Source organism: Drosophila arizonae, chromosome X (genome assembly GCF_054131065.1).
Source record: "Drosophila arizonae isolate 15081-1271.41 chromosome X, UAZ_ARI_1.0, whole genome shotgun sequence".
NCBI lineage: Eukaryota > Metazoa > Arthropoda > Insecta > Diptera > Drosophilidae > Drosophila > Drosophila arizonae.
Window position 1 is genome coordinate 286,991 of NC_142927.1, and position 17,666 is coordinate 304,656.

At 40.8% G+C, this 17,666-nt stretch overlaps 1 protein-coding gene across 1 annotated transcript; it reads left to right on the top strand.

The window, feature by feature from the left end:
- The first annotated feature begins 3,304 nt into the window (after window positions 1–3,304).
- Scgdelta (sarcoglycan delta) lies at window positions 3,305–13,022 on the top strand. The gene is made up of 6 exons (XM_089473709.1): window positions 3,305–3,850; window positions 8,040–8,688; window positions 8,754–8,874; window positions 9,818–10,079; window positions 11,843–11,966; window positions 12,087–13,022. Exons 2-6 carry the CDS (start codon window positions 8,221–8,223, stop codon window positions 12,273–12,275), a joined length of 1,164 nt encoding a protein of 387 aa, XP_089329835.1. The 5' UTR covers window positions 3,305–3,850; window positions 8,040–8,220; the 3' UTR covers window positions 12,276–13,022.
- Window positions 13,023–17,666: the final 4,644 nt, after the last annotated feature.

The following is a 17,666-nucleotide window of genomic DNA, read 5'->3' on the forward strand; positions in this document are numbered from 1 at the left end:
ACTGTTACCCCTAATACACTGTAGAATCGCTCTTCTTGAAACTACAAATAGCTTATTTAGGAGCACAAATATATAATACTTATCTCATGTCCGTGAGTCTTCAATCCAAATTGATAAATTTGCCATAAGCAAGCTCTTGGAGTTTTTTACAGAGTTTCCTGTCAGCTGTCAGGTCGCCAATCGCGTACCTTTACGGTTGACTTAACTACATCCATACCCACTTCTAAATATACACACAAACACATGCATGTGTGCAAACACATGCGAATGCATGGGTGTGTGTGTGTGTGTGTGGGTGTCTGCTATGTGTCAGAAACGGAAGGACTCTTGTTATATTTTTATTTGAATAATCCACGTCGATGCACTTTCCACTAACTGCCTATGTCCACGAATGCAAATTTATGTATGTATGTATGTTGTAGAGAATGTTGGATGCCGAATGTCGAATGTTGAATGTTGAAAGTTGAATGTGGCATGTGCTTTTGGTATTGATGGCAATACTTTTAATATACCTTTATTTAATTCCATCAAAAACCAAACGACTTAATGCTGTAAACTCATAAATCCATCATTCAATTTGCAAATGGGCAAATGTGGTGAGTAGATTTGTCCGGCATTTTAACTGAATAATTGATCAGAATTTGACACACAAGTTTATTTAATGCACAGAGGGCAACAAAATAAATATACAACCTGGTGCCCGACTGGGACTGGGACTGGGCTGGAGCCAGGCTTAAAAATTGCACTGAAATGGGAACAGGACGAGAATTATTGTTGATTAATAAGTACATGACGGGTGTTGGCCGAGTTGCGGAATGCGATGAATGAGCAGTCTGACAATACCCCTCGACCCGCGCCACGCCGCGATAGAAACGCAAAAGAGCAAACGTTATCAAAGCCAATTGCTGTCGTCTGTCATTGACGCTGCCGTCATGATGCATGCAACACAAAAATGAAATATACAAAGTGGAATTGAAGTGGAATTATTCATGGGATTTCTCTGCACTCGTGCTTGGGCCTCTGCCAATGCCCCTGCCTCTTGCCCGTGCCCCTGCCACTGCCACTGCCGCTCCCATTGCCTGAGTTGAAGCTGGCGGTGGAGCTGGAGCCCAACAGAAGGCACTTCTACACATCTGTTGGGCCGACACTGTCGTGTCGCTTTGCCGATCGTTAGTTGGTTTATTTTTGGTGCACTTCGGCATTTGCAGTAGACCAGTGCCAATGCCAATGCCAGGAACAGGAAAAGGAAGGAAAGACCAGTGCTGTGCATGATGGCCACGTTGATGCTATTTCTGTTCCCTGCCGATGGACTGATGATGCCATCAGCAAAAAAAAAAAAAAAAGACAACTATTCCCACTCACGTTGAAACAATTGATGGACTGACTGACTGGCTGACTGGTTGACTGCTTGACTGGTTGGCTGGCTCATCGGCAACTGGAATGGCTGCCTGTCTCGCAATGTCTCCACCTTCTTTATGACGGGCATTTCTCTATATTGACGTTCGGTGTTTGGCGTTGACAGCACACAAAGCTTAGCTACGGCGAGCAATCATTGAGTTGACCATATAAATTTCGCCTGCGATTTCAAGGAAAGCCTGAGTCTTTTAACGACCTTCAAAGTTGAGAATGGTCATTAAGCCATTCTAATAGTACGTTTCGCTGATTGCAATCAATTTACAATCACGCAGCTCTCATTGAGTTGATACTGAATTAATAAGTCCCTTAATAGAGGGAGCGTTCAGAGAGATAGGTCTACAGTCTACTTTAATTTGCACGGAAAGTCCGGTATAACGAGCATTTCTATGCGAGGCGCAGGCAGATGTGGCTAGATTAGCATATATGTCCTGATATACATATGGTACTAGGGTCATAATTATGCTTTTTTTTAAATGAACTGGCACAGACTTTCAATCCTTATCTGTTGGTGTAAGTGCAGAGTGAAACACAACTCAAACAGCTGCCATACTGCGATAGACTCTAGTGTAAGCTTATTATTTTACCAGCAAACGTGGCCTGTCACATTCAAGAACAAAATATAGCGAAAAATCTAGTTTTAAAATTACAAATTATATATGCAGAAAATCCACAATGTCGAGGACGCCAACTGTGCCCGCAAGCTGACTCCTTGGCTTCAGAGGACAATTAACAGCTGTGTGTGGATGGGCTGGCGTGGCTCTTTGTGAATAAAATGTAAAGCGGCATAGGACGGCACAATTACAAGGGTTTTTGGTTGATATGTGGTTCCGCAAAGCCTCTGGGCAGACTAGCCACGCCCACATCCACATCGACTATGCCTAGCCAAACAGTGGGTGACTCTCTTCACAATAGAGGAGCGGGCGCTTACAACATTTTGGGTATATACCTAACGTGGAAGTATCTCCGCTGCATAAGCAGTGACCCAAATCCGCTTGCTCCTTCCCTTCAAGCGCTCTCCGACCTTCCCTTCGTGCCCTTGCTCAGGCAGCTCGGCATCTGAGGCTGAGTATGCCCTATAGCAGCTGTTGGAAAGAACAATTAAAGGGACCAATGTGTGTGCAACCCACGCATGCTATATAGAGGTCTTAATGAAAGGCGCAAAATTATGAACTCTGTCCAAAGATGAAAACGCTTTTAATTTGCAAACACGCTCAAGGATACACAGGCTAAACAACAAAGAGGTACGCAGGACTGAACCCTGTTTATTTTATTGTCCCAACGAGCCAAAAGCTCGAGCATCCCCAAATACTCGCATGCAAATGACAATAATTAATAATTTATCTATTTTACGAAAACTTAATTCACTATCTTTACAAAAACAGGCTGGTATCTGTTCTCACTTTTTTGGAATATTCTAGCAACTAATTGCATAATAATACTCATCGCTGTGCCCCCGTCACAATAATGATGTGGCTTATTAAGATGCGTATTCGAAGAACTTACATTTTGAGCACCATTCGCTTACACAATACAGATTACGTATCAATGTAATGCTAAATAGTTAATTATTGGACGCCGACTAGCGGAATGGAGCCAACATTGACTGGCTACTTACTCAGTTGCCAAAGGTAAACAGAAGCGCAGTTCAAAGTGTTGGAGGAACCACGTGTTGAATGCTCGAAAAGGTAAACAAAGCTGCGAAGGCGGTCTGCCGAATGGAACCGAATGGAGCCGACGAGCCGACGCTCACCGCTCGCACCCGACCTACCAGAACGGACGAGCGAATTTGATTTGAGTGAAACTTTTGGCCAGCGTTCGGCAAAAGCTTTTGTACACCCGACGCGTCTCTGCGACTGCCGACTGCCGAGAGCCGACTGCCGATTGCCCACTGCCGACTGCCACTGGCAGCCAGTGCCAATTTCCACTGGCTGCCGCCACAGCGGCCACGGAAGTGTTGATGTTCGAGCAGAAGTGCCTGTGCCGTTAGTTGTTTTGCAAACGCTCACGACTTCAGTTCAACGTAGCGGCGGTCCAGGTCAAACACGTTGTCGAGCACCTATTACATTCTCAAAACTCGCAGAACTCCGTCTTCGTTTAATTTTGTGGACGTATTTGTAGAAGTTTTTAAATATGTTTTGTTTTTTTTTTTATATATATATATATATATATATATATATTGCGTATATGCAATTGATTGATTATATGTAATTGTTTGAAAACAATTCTGTGCTCATATACTTGTTATTAAGTGTCCAAAATATATTTCAAGCCCTAAAATCTATTTAATATTTCTTAATGTGAAAATGGTCAATTCAATCAATTGTGATTCAATGATTTTGCTAATACATTAATTCAATTCAGAGACAGAAACGAAAAAGTAGAAATAAGTTGCACAGTGACGGCAGCTCTCCAATCCATCTTTTAAAATAAAATGGTATGTACCTGGAACCATTATCATATAACCATCGAGATCTCTTTCTACACGTTGATAGCTAACAGTTATCAAAGTAAACTAGTAATACATATATATATAACTAAAATCTTAGATATCGATCAGACCAAGCTGTAAAGGAAGAGGACCATAATTGATGATAACCACCGAGTCGCAGAACATAGATTAGTATGTTACTGCCGTTCAGATTGTTTCAACAGAGGATTTAGATTTACGAATGGATAAAATCGAAGCCGATCTACTTAAAGGAAAAGATTTTTATAAGCTTTTTTTTTTAAGTACTTTCCAGGAAATTCAAAATTATTACTCTCCGTCGTTTCACACAAGTAAAAAATAGAAATCAGCATTCGCGAAGAAAAACTTGAGGGAAATATTTTTGTAGTAAAAACTCTGTTCGAGTTTATCGCCCTAACGCGTGATATGCATACGAATTTTTAGTGACAACGACTGGTCCTAGTTTTGCTCCGAAAAGAGTAACCAACAGACTAACTAAAATACGAAGCTGGATATGAGACGTAGTTAACTGTCTAACAGAAACTCTACGCAGGGACAATATAGACAGCGGCTCGCCGCAAACACGCAAATACAAACGCGACCCCCATCAACCTTTGAGAACATGTGTGTTGGTTGTTTTTGATAAGTTAATGTCGGGACACAGCTAATATTTTTAGTTAAGAATGAGTGTCCAAGTGTCTGCGCCTCGTCGTCAGCTTGGCCCCTCTAAGCCTGCTTCTCCTCAGTTATTGCTTGCAATAAGTCTACTTCACGTTAAATTGCCCATTGTCAAGGACTTTTCAACAACTTTATATACGTTTCCGTTTCCGAAAGTGTGTGTCCTCATTCAGAGGCGTACTCGCACATGCAAACACATGCAACCACTCTACGACAGTCAAGCCTACCTATACATACCGCACAGGGCAGCTGAGAAAAGACACTGAAATTTCATCAAATTTTAAAACATATGTAATATAATGCAAGTTGCTTTATTATAATCCAACATTTTTATGGATCCTTATTATGTTGATATCATTTGAATTAGTATTTTCCCCATGATATATAGAAGATGCCTAATCCAAGCCGATATTATGTACAGACATGTAAATTGTATGCTCACTGTGATATGCTGAGCCAAACAGCACCTACGACTGCCTCCCATTGCAGCCGAATAATTTGGAGCATATGCTGCATTTTGGGCAATAAAAACGTGTGACAACAACAGCAACAACAACGATGAGAACATGCAACATTAACTTTGAGGCAACTACATACTCATGTATATGTATATGTTTATGTCTGTGTATATCTGTAACTTAACTAAAACTGAACGTACGTGCTAGCAGCCGTCGCTTTTGGAGCCACTGCAACTAATAGTTGCCCTGTCCCTTATTTCCGCCCAGTAAACCTTTTGCTCGCCATTCGAGTGCGTGTAATAACCGGCTGTCTGCAGATACTAAATCAACGCGTTGGGTATTTGCATTCGGGCTCCAGTTACCGCTCACAGAGCACGTTCCCCGACCGCCATTAAGGCAGTCAGTCTAACTGCTTGTCCGAGTTCTTTTTTGAGATTATGGCTATATGTATGTGCGGGCATAATGAAAACGTTTTGTGCAAGCCCCTTGCGAACCCTCATATTATCCCCGAGTACACACATATACACACACACAGGCACACTTCCTGCAATTCCAACTAGTTGCTAACTCTTTAGTTGTTCTTCCTGCCAATGAAACTTCCCTTTAGTTTGGAAAAGTGCTTTGTAGACTAAGCAAAATCCTATTTACTGTCTATCCTCGTAAGAACTTATTCCGTTCCATTCTATTCAAAAAGTGATAGTGATCTTCTTATATCTCAGTGATCGAGATATGCCATTCGATCCCAATGTATGGCCGACACTCCAATTGTGTCCGAGCTACGTACAAAGAACACCGAAAGGTATGTGAATATAGCGAAGCCAAACAATGCAGATTCATGCAGAAAGACTTTCACATTAGGAAGCTATAGAATCCAGCAACAGACGCAGTTTTTTATGATTGCAAAATACATTACTTATCCATTTCAATTCGCGCAATGACAGCAAATAATTTAATTCAATTAATTCCTTTTTTCGGGCTAGTCTGCGGTCAGGCGGAGTCAGCGGTTGTGCTAAGCCACAAAAATTTCAATTTGATAGATTTCTTCTTTGGGATTTAATTGAGATTGATTTAATTTTATCGGATTTGTTTCGACAAAATTCTCAAGATCCTTTACTTTTCAGTTTTAAGTATTTAACCTGCAATTAGACATTTTCAGCAGCTCGTTAAAGTGCTTACGGTCGCATTAATATGTACTGTAAAATGCTTAAAAATAGCTCGTTGCAAAATCTTCAAAGCCATTTGGCTTTGGCCATTAATTTGCTAACAAAACTGGTATTTACTTTGGGATTCTATAAACAATTTCTCACTTGTTAAGTAGCGCTGAATAAACAAATCGCGAATGAACTGAAAATATTGCTAAAATTGAGGTGGGCAAACATCTATTTAGCCAAAATTTTTATTGACAATAACATTTTTCGGCTGTGTATACCAGGGTGAGCGTAAGTCAAGGTGAGAGGGCTGTCGCTTGAATATAATGTCAATAATCTAAACAGATATGGTAATAGTTCCAAAAGAGTCATAAAGTTGCAATACCTCATAGAATATCTGTAGAAATGAGCAGATGTAAGCGAGCAAGAAACATTCATTGATTCATTCACCTATGCATGAGTGTGAGTGTGAGTGTATACAGCGGAATTGTAACACGTATTCAAAGCAAATCCATAATTCACACTAAAAACACAATATTCCTAGGGAATGAGGGAAAATCGATCTCAATAGCTGAGCAAAAATCTACACATTTAATTCTATATTTTTACTGAGCGCATCAAAAATGTGTTTCAGTACTCACGCCCACGCCGAACGCTTTTCTCGCTGCGGCCATGAAAATCCACATGAAAAGAAAAATACATACACATATTTTCTATATTTAGATCATTTCCACTTCTGGTTTATTTTAGATTGACTCAACTTATCTCTTCTTCTTCGAATGTATATAGCCCAGTGGAAGTGAAAAGTCAACTTAAATGCATAGTTTATATATACATATATATAATTTCACATATGCATGTACATATGTATGTATCTGTGCACATATTTCACCTCGAAATATTCAACTGCCATATTTATGATTCTCTTAAAGTGCACTCATATTTTTTGTTTATTTAAAAGACTCAAGTTTCAGAGTGTCAGCGAGTCAGTATATTAGTTCCCATTGCATAAATACAATATTTATAAATGAAAGCTTCACAATTTTAGGGATAGATCTATTTTCGAAGAGCTCTAAGAAGAGCACTTTAACAGGCCGCTGCTATGCCCTATGACGACCATTGTAAATAGAGTATCGAACAGTCAGTTGGACTCACTCACAGCGGTCTTATACGCTATTTTTTATTATTTTGAATTTTTTTGACGTGAAAACTTAATGAATGCACAGAATTTGTACTTGCCAGGTTGCCGAACCTCCCGCAACCCGTCGAGGGCGACAGCACAGCTCATGCAAGTGAATGCATCAGATTATGCATTCTTGTATCTGTATCTGTATTTGTATTTCTATCTGAAGCTGTATCTGCATCTGCCAGCAGCTTCATCTCTCGCACTGGCTGTTTATCTTTATATCTGTGCCCCACTGATACACATGTGCATGCCTTTATATCTGAATGCAAAAGTGCGCACTTTGACATGCAGTTATGCATAATTTAACAATTGCAGGTGTGAAGCCACCAACTGATGTTAGCAGTGGCATATCGGTGGATGTCGCCAAACAGAGCAATATCAATAATTAAATCAAAATCAGTAATGTAATCGCTGTTCAGTCCGCCGACAGCATGTCACACATAGTACGAATGCTTTCAAATTTTTTTAAGGCATGTGAATACCGCAATCATTCGCCCTCGACCTCGCCCAAGAAGTAGTGACTTTGGATGGTTTTAGGAGTCACTCTGGCATATGATTACTGGGCAAAATCAGATTTGATAATAATATAATAATCTGTCTTCGATCGCTCCATTCGATCCACATAATAACGCTGATTATCTTCAGTATATACCACTCCTATTATGGAAGATAATATCTGGTCCTCATACTATCGAATTCTTTCGCAGGTACAATACTACATTTGTTCAGTATATGAATTATAAACGAAATTTGATTAGCTTCGGTTGATGCAGTTAAGGCAGCTATGTATTAATATGGACGGCGCAGGGCGCACGCACAAACGAAGCGGATCGCTAAAGGAATAAAACAGGAAGCAGAGAGCAGAACCAGGAAAATCAATTGATTGCGATGCTGGCCGGTGGCAGCGCAGAAGTTGGAGCTTGTAGAGCAACTGCAATGTCAATGCCAGCGGCAACAGGACACCAGCAGACCGCTAGAGCCACGCCCAAACAAATGCGAAAAAGTAAAACGCCCCAAGCGGGCATTTTGGCACGCAGCAATGCCGGCGAGGGTGGCCCACGCAGTGGCATCACCTCCTCCTCTGCCTCCGCTAAGACGGCCACCATAATGACAGCCAGACCAGGTGGGGAGAGGGGGAATCGCACTATTGTGTCAGGCGGCGGCAAAGGTGGCTCGTCCGTGGGTGCCAAAAAACAGGAGAATGTCGGTGGCTTCGTCGATGGAATCGAGATGTATCTCGGCCTAATTGGCTGGCGTAAAAAGTGCCTATACACATTGTTGTTACTGTTAATGCTGCTAATCATCACAAACTTGGTGCTGACATTGTGGATACTCAAGGTGATGGAGTTTTCGACGGTGAGTAAAGTAGTGAAGTAGTATATTGGCCCTAGCTCTACGGTTTATCCACCTTGCTATTTTAGGATGGCATGGGTCAACTGAAGATCGTTCCGGGTGGCATCCAACTCACAGGCCAGACGGTTATTATGGACATGCTGCGGGCATCGACAATACGCTCCAGGCACGGACAGCCGATATCCATAGGTAAGTTTTTGCCATAAATGCTTCATTTCGATACTTGTTATATAATGCGGTGAGTGTACCTTCATGCTCAGATTTAGTTTATACACTTTATTGGGTCTATTTGTTCTACGCTGAAACCAGAATTAGCGAGAAGTCAAATTAAACAGAAGCAGCTTCTATTTGAAGAATATCCGATGAGGCAGGAAACGTTTTGAGTTCTACTTAGCCAAGCAATTTACTTTTGTCGTCTCCCAGCCTAGGGGCAACTGCCTCCAGTTGAGCTGGACCTGTCCACGACAAATGTGTGCCGTTGTCACTCGGGCCATAAATCAGTAGATTCGCAGATAGGTAGCCGGTAAAAGTTCATACCTTTGCATGCATACGTGTGTACGTACGTTAATATGCATATGTGTCGGAATGTTGCCACTGACATCCTGCAAGGCGTGAATGGACAAGCGGAGGTGGTATCTTATCAAATGAGATCGCAGCTGTTACCGCTGCGGTCTACAGCAATCAAGCGATGTACAATTACAGATAGCCAGCATGTACGATATCCGTGGCTCAGCCAAAGAAGACGAATGAAGGCAAAGGTACGGTCGCATGTAAATGTGCCGTGCCCCCCGGTGCCCTTGCAAAAACGTCTCGTTAAAGACCCAGTTGTCTAGCAATAGACGGCAGAGAAAGAGTCGCACAAAGAGGACAACTTTAAGGCAGAGTGCTACACAGTCTGGTTAGGTTTTTCGCACTATGTCACACCAGGCAATGCAAATTTTCGCATTTGTTTATTTCGCATAGCTGGCATGTCGACATATGCGCCATGTATATGTCGGATTGATTTTTGAGACTGTTTAAATCATATTTAAATGGAAAATAATAAATAAAACTTAGCATTTTCTAACGTCTTTCTAAAGTACTTCGTATAAATTGTATCTCTTTCCTTCGTCGCTGGCGGCGCCATCAACAGAGTCCTCACGTAATTTTTCAATCAATACACGTGACCCGAACGGTGTGCTTGAGAATCATTTATTCCTGGGGCATGATAAGTTTGAATGTCTGTCAGCGGGATTTCGCATCAACGATACCACCGGACGAAATTTATTTTCGGTAAATCGAAATCAAGTCACAATCGGAGCGCACTCGCTTCGCATCGAGGGAGAGGGTGGCGCCATCTTCCGGGAGTCCATACAAACACCGCACATTCGTGCTGAGCCGGGCCGGGAGCTCAGGTAAGTGTTCAATACCTAAGACCCACTGTAGTGTGCTGTTGTATATATATATATATATACATATATATATATATATATATATATATATATATATATATATATATATATATATATATATATATATATATATATATATATATATATATATATATATATATATGTATACAACAGCATATATGTATATATATATATATAGTTATATATAGTTGTATATATATACACATACACATTTGGGTTTTTTTACAAAGGCTTCTTTACATGTCAGAGCATGATCATAATTGATTTATACAATTATATTGAATGAAATGCAATAACCTGTCTGTAATAAATACATAAATATGTCCATTTGACTTAAAATTTGTCAGAGTAATTATATCAATTGAAGGAAGCCTATTATGCATTCCAATAAAACGGAATGAAAGTCCGTTAAAAACGTTGAATTCACAGTATGGACGACTAGATACCCTTGCCCATGCTAGTTAGTCTAATAGGATAAGTTTGCATGTGTACGTGATCAAGCCAAATCTGATGCACATGCTTGAATGAAAGGAAGCCTCGTCGTGCGTCACCCATTACGTGACGAAGTCATTATGCCAGGCACGGAGAAAAACAATGCCCAGCACAGAGAGCCATTGGAATGCCGCAGCGAAATTCCATACAGTGCTGAAATTCAACAACAGTAATAAATTTCGTAGAATCCATAACACACATATCTCGCATATGCACCCATGCATATACCCATATGCATACATATATAGAAATATATATATATATATGTATATATATATACTATATATATATATATGTATATATGTGTGAGTGTGTGTGGCAGCCAAACACATTAATCGGGCATGGCAAAATCTCAGAAATAAAAAATTAAAAACAAACAAACACCCGCCCATGCTCTTAATGCTCAACTGTGTATGTCAACGTTGCCATCACCTTTGCGGCGGCAACAACAACGTCACCAACAACAGCAACACCAACAACAACAACAACAGACAAAACACAAAACGCTGACACTCGTGAGGTGTTGGCATGTAGCCTGTTGAAGAGCGAAAATATTTACACACGGCACACACACACATGCATGCAGCATGCACACATCCACATGCACACACAAACACTCATACACATATGCAGAAATGTGATGAGCGGCGTTTGTGGGGGTTCGGTAGGCCATCATCATTGAAATGGGCATCGTTGGCGACGACGACGACTGAATTGAAAAGCGCTCGAGGGCATTGATTATTTCATTTTTTTTATTGCCAGAGAATCGTTGGGTCTATATTGGAATATTGTGGTGATAACTCGTGTGCTGACCAGTGTGGGGATGGGTTTTGAGGTTGTAAATGTGTGTACGGACCATTAACAGCCGTGCGAGCGATGCTTGTAATAACGTTTACATTGACAAATTTGCCGACGACCGGTGGGCTCATTCGTGTCTATTTTTTTCCCCGAGACTTCTGGTGGACTGCAGCAACAGCATTTGGCAAATAGGCGATATTATCAAAACGATTAAATTAAAAGCAAACAGATTGCACATACATCATTACGATACCGAATATTATCTTCTTCTTCCGCTTACAAAACTGAGTTGCTGAAGAAGAGCTGAGCTAGAGACTGGCAAACAAAGTTCAAGTTCAAATTTCAAATTCGATCAGCTCTAGTTAAGGCATCGATAGGATTCTAAATTTATATTAATATACTATGTTGTGCCACTCGCTGTGTTTTTATGCTTCAATTCGTTGAGTTTTTTGCAGACTAGAGTCACCTACACGTCAATTAGAGATAACAGCCGCAAAAGATATCAATTTACAGTCTCGAGCCGGAGGAATCGAGCTGATAGCCCTAGAGGATGTCAAATTGCGCGCACTTGATGGCAGCGTGAGTATAATATATATTCTAGCTATATTCTATTGAATCTCAACTGGAATAGCCTGCATGTGCAATGCAACAATTATGCAATATACCCCATTTTCCTGTTCCCCTCTACCAACTGCACAGCTGCGTTTGGAGTCGTCCAAGATAATTATGCCCAACTTGCGCACTGCTCAGCCGCCGATAATGGGATCTGCTCAGAATCGAGATCACATGCATCGAGTCTTCCAACTGTGTGCCTGCTTTAACGGCAAACTGTTCCTCGCCTCGCCCCATTCGATATGCGCCGGCGATGACTCAACAGTTTGTAGATGATAAGTTGGTCTGGAGGAGTAAATGTTCCCGCATATAGGAACTATACGTACATAATGTGTGTGTGTGTGTGCATCTATAAGCAAAAGTATTTAATATGGCCATGAGCATATGAATATACAATCGTAATTATAGATCATATGTAGAGCATAGCGCATCATAATTGGTGCTCACATCATATAGGCATAACATATATTCGTGCATACATATACTGTACATATTCATTTGCAACAAATAATATAATATTTATTGTTCTTAAACAACGACGAGAATACAGCTATAGAGCATATGCTCGATGAATACATTAGTATCGATATTATTATATGTTGCATATAAACTGATGAATAGGCCACAAAGTCGTTGGCCATATAGTGCTACTAGAAGCCGATGTACCGTTGTTGTTTCTATTTAAAATCCACAATACTGCGAGATTGTCGAGAATCTGAATAGTGCTAACTGTAGTCTATGTACGTATGTCTGTCTATATACAAGTAACTCGAATCAACTAGTGCAATACATATTTAATAACTTGACATATTGGGGTATGCAGCTATTTTTATTAATCGACCTAGCCCTCTATATACATATATACATAAATATAAATGAATACTGAACACGAGAACAAAATCGAGAGCTTCTTGCACTTGCACGTTGTGTACATGCAGTTAATATATCAACATACGAAGTTTACAACTAAGTAACAATATATATATATATATGTAATGCTAATCTATAAGTGGTGGACATCTACCTACATACCTTACCAGCACGTGGGAATAGCAGTTCAACTCGGTGCGAGCGACACCAACATCAGCCCAATCAAATTTAAGACGGTGCCTCTTTTTGACAGATAGGACCAGAAATAGATTTCATTTTCACCTCACATCTCATTTGAACCACCCCAGCTAGTTTTCAATTTAGGATCATTTGAATGGGTATAGATGCCCAAAGCTGTTAATTTGTTTGATATTGAGCTGGAGTGAATATAAATTACTTTCCAAGTATCGGGATCGTTGAAAGAGAAATAAGCGATGTATTTATTCACATACGTTATGTATATAAAATTAATGAATGTCAACACACATTTTCCTACATGCAGAAGATGAACATTATTACTCAATATGTACTATTAATGTAATCACGAAAAAGCTAATGTACATAGGTCGAAAATCAGATAAGTGCAGAAAAAAGTATACAAATAAAATACGTTTGTAGCAATTGTTGTTAAATGCTAACAGTAAATAACGAAAATCTAACATTAATCACAATACGAAGACAATGAAGTATCATTCAATGAACTATAAGAGCTATTTATATGTAGGAGTACGAATATGAATAGGATGTTAATATATTGCCGTTGAATATACATATGTATGCCATTTAGAGAGTGGAAACATTTCAAACAAAAATGCTTTTAAATGGGAATTTACGAGTATAATTGTAATATTCTTTGTTAGTCAAGTAGATATCTTTTTTTTTGCACGATAAGTTTACACATATATATCTATATATACATATGGAAACCATATCAGCAATATATATATAAATATATATATGAATAAATGAATATAATAACAAACAAAGAAATAAATTATATACCTACATATATAAACAACAACTACAAGAGCAACTAACAAAGAAAGCAACATATTTCTTACTGCCGCTTGCAATTGGCTGAACGAACAGTTTTTTTATTCGACGATAAGGATTTTGCGCACTTTTTCCACTCAAAGCACTCAAAGCGAGGCGACGACTCAAGCCGAGTGCTTCGTTGGTTAACGCCTTCTAGCACCACTTCAATTGAATTCAATGCTATTTGAAGTGCTTTGTGGGTGCGTCTAAGCGAAGGCAGCGCCGAGGACACCGAGGACACTCGCCAGGCTCACTTGTGGGAGTTACCGACGAGGATCCGAAGGCGAGCGTAGCGCACGTCGCACGACGCTCGCTCGTCGTCGACTAGTTCGTTTTAGAGAATTTGAGCGACAATTGAGTTACTTTTCGAGCTAATTTTGACCGGCTGTAACAATTTGAGCGTGCGTAAGCTTGGCGTCTGTTCGAAAAAAGCTTTATGAGTGTACGGGTATACCCGACGGCGCAATACGGTTTCCTCTCTATTTTCGATTTGCATTGTCTGACCCGCGTGCAACGTCTAAATATATCACACAGGTATGTATTAACAGTATATATTTATTGTTTTCAGAGGGAGTGGGCAGTCTAGCAAACCGATATACCCACTTGCGCTATGTGCGCAGAATATGCGAGTGCTCATTCATTATACTGAATGAAGGAAAAAGCTCAAACTACAAATTTGTAGCGCATTAGAATATTTTGCGTTGTGGCGAAATGTAATTTGGTTTAGCCTCATTCCGGATTTTTAATGAACATGTGGAGATGCTTCAATTGTGTAACATAAATAATAATTGAAGTTGGAAAATCTTTCAAAGAGCTTATTTGCGATGCGCCTAATCGCTGGTGAAAATTCGTTGAACAGAAGAAGAGAAGTGATTATTATCAACCTATTTACTTAATTCATTTTATTTAATTGAATTTGAATTGATTTGTAATATTCTTTGACTCATACATTAAACATGTACTCAGTATTTTAAAAATACTATTTTAAGGAAATGTTTATCATTATGGAACAGCAAGGCAAAGTATTATCATACAAATCCATGATGAAAAGAGATAAATATTTTGCCCAAAGATGATTAAAGTTTAGGCATCAACGAGTGCATTCGGCAAAAATACATGTATCAACTTTTTAATTTCCTGAAAAGTGCGGCTGCTTTGGCGTGCTCAGGCATTTAGCCAAGTAACTTGCATGTATATCCCCTTCATTTTGCTCTACTTGAGAGTCTCAATCCGAACATGCAATTGCCAGTCAAGCAGGAACAGAAGCAAATTTGTCGATTTACATAATTTGGAAATAATTTTCTTGAAAATGAGTTATCTGACGAGCAGGGTAATGATAATTAGTTGAAGTTGTCGCTCGTCTTTTTTACCACCCCTCGAACACTCATTTTAATGTGTCTATGTGTGTGTGAGTATGCCACTTTACACGCTATATGTATTTAGTATTCCATTAATATTCTAAAAGCCGCTTTTGTACTTTACTTCGCATCATTGGCGCAGTTGCATGTTGTTCCTTTTTTCACATGGCGCGCGGTGCTCTCCGGGTACGTATGTGTGTGTGTTTTAAAGGATGGAAGAATGTTGCCCAAAATGTTAAACAAGCAAGTAGTAATCGCATAAAATTTTCTAATTACCTCACCAGCACACCCATGCATAGATATGAATAGCTATGGAAACTTTCCACAGCGACGTCTAGTTGCTGGCGCTCATGGGGCTGTCGCCAGATACTGGTACTGAGTCTGGGCCTCGTTCTGAGTCTGGGTCTGGGTCTGGGTCTGGGTCTGGGTCCAGGTTTGAGCGTGTTACCTGGTGCTGGACTGCTGCTCCCTTCTCACTTTATCAACAGACGCAAGTGGGGCTGACTTATGCGTGAGCATACGTGGCTATCAAGTAGTTTAAATTTAACACGTTGCTCAACTTTAAATGGCGCCTGCCTTAAAATATGAATGGGAGCACCTCAGAGCAAGCTCCACCTGCCACGGCCTATTAATTTTTTAAGCACCACACCAGCTCAGCAGCCGCATGAACCAGTTAACAACAAACACCACTTGCCCCTCGACCATGCTGTGCTCCGACCTCCTTGTGCTCGTAGTGCAACAGTTGGCTAACGGATCCTGCGTTTTTGCGAACTTGCGCCAAAACTGACAAATTAAGTATGCATGAGAGTGGCTGCGACATACTGTCGCAGCTAATAGGATTTGCATGCAACATGGAATCTAATTAATTGTTTCATTTACTTACAAAGTACCCATCTCATATTTGTTGTGGCTGGGCTGGCTGGGCTGGCTGGGCTAAGTCTTTTCTTCTCGTCTCCTCTCTTATATGTACAAATATATTTATATTTGTTTATTTATTTATTTATTTATTTATTTTTTTTTTTGCTGGCAGCAGCTCGTATACATAATTTATTTATTTATTAAGTTATTAAATAAATCGCTAGCCTCACATATTCCTCACGGAATACGGCGGGTAGTTTGAGTGCTAGACCTGCTCCGCCCTCTCATAGAGGGCTGGTGCTGGTGATGATAATGATGATGATAGTGGTAGGTGGTAGATGTTAGGTGGCAGTTGGTAGATGGTAGATGGTAGATGGTAGATGGCAGGTGGTAGCAAAGCGCGCGTGTACACTTACCTGACTTTAATTTATTTGCATGCAAGCAGACAATGTAGCGCGGCGTTTGTCGAGAAAGCGAATTCTCTAGAAAGGCGCTTGGCTGTGTGTGGGTATGCACAAGCACACCCACAGATACGTATATATGCAGATAGCAGGAGCAGCAACTCCTTGGCGCATGCAGCACTTTGCGTTATGCGTGCTGCAATGGCATCATCGACAAAGTCCAGTACATGAGGTACAACTAGTCGTTGCCTCAGATGTTGCTGTTGCAGTTGCAGTTGCTGGGCTTGGTGTTGGTACTGGTGCTGCCTTTGGTGGGGTGTGGGTGCCTTATCGGCAGCAGTGCCTGCGCCAGTTTCAGTCTGTCGGAATGTTTGGGCGACCGACAACTAAACGAATTTATGTCGTAATGAATGTCGGTTGCCGCATATCACGCGCTGCCTATCTGCGGCTTATGCCACATCGGCACTTCTTTCACCGAGTCTTCTTCACCGGCTTCCATGACCGCACGCCACCTGTTTTCTGCTGTCTGATTAAAGTCGAGCATTTTTTGCTGTAGTTCCGCAATTCGGTAAGTTCGAACAGTTACTCTAAACATTTTTGCCTGGCACCTAGTGAAAGGAGAGCGTACTATTTACGAGATTGCTTATCAGTTGCGGGCAGCGCTTAAAAAGTGCATTTACCTCTTTTTGGCAGCCGACCCGCCGGCATATCGACCACCACTCACCCAACAAGCTAAGCAAGCTAAACAAGCTAAACAAGCTAAACAAGCTGAACAAGCTGAACAAAAGGGTATCCCACAATTTGCTGCTTAAATTACGAGCTGTTCATTTTGTGAGTGCCGCGCTTAACTGTTTCCTCTTGTTTTAACTCATTGCTGTCGCTGCTGTCGCTGCTGTCCCCGGCCCGCCTCCTCGATTTTACCCACCTGCCACTTTTTGTGCGCTTTTTACGAGCTGTTGCCTGTGCCCGCTGTGCGCGAGTGCGTGTTAACAGGCAATTAAATCCGAATTACATTTTTGCTCCTTTCTGCACGCCACTTGCTCCATGTATCCCAGGGTATGTGTATGTGTGTGCGGGTGTGCGCGCCCCTGGGTGTGCAAATGTGTGTGTGTGTGTGTGTGTGTCTGTGTCTGGGTTGCCTTTCA

Excerpts from the sequence above, each read along its gene's own strand:
- Scgdelta (XM_089473709.1), top strand. The coding sequence starts at position 8,221 with ATGCTGGCCGGTGGCAGCGCAGAAGTTGGAGCTTGTAGAGCAACTGCA. Across the intron at positions 10,080-11,842 it reads GAGCCGGGCCGGGAGCTCAG|ACTAGAGTCACCTACACGTC; the intron begins GTAAGTGTTCAA and ends AGTTTTTTGCAG. Across the intron at positions 11,967-12,086 it reads TGCGCGCACTTGATGGCAGC|CTGCGTTTGGAGTCGTCCAA; the intron begins GTGAGTATAATA and ends CCAACTGCACAG.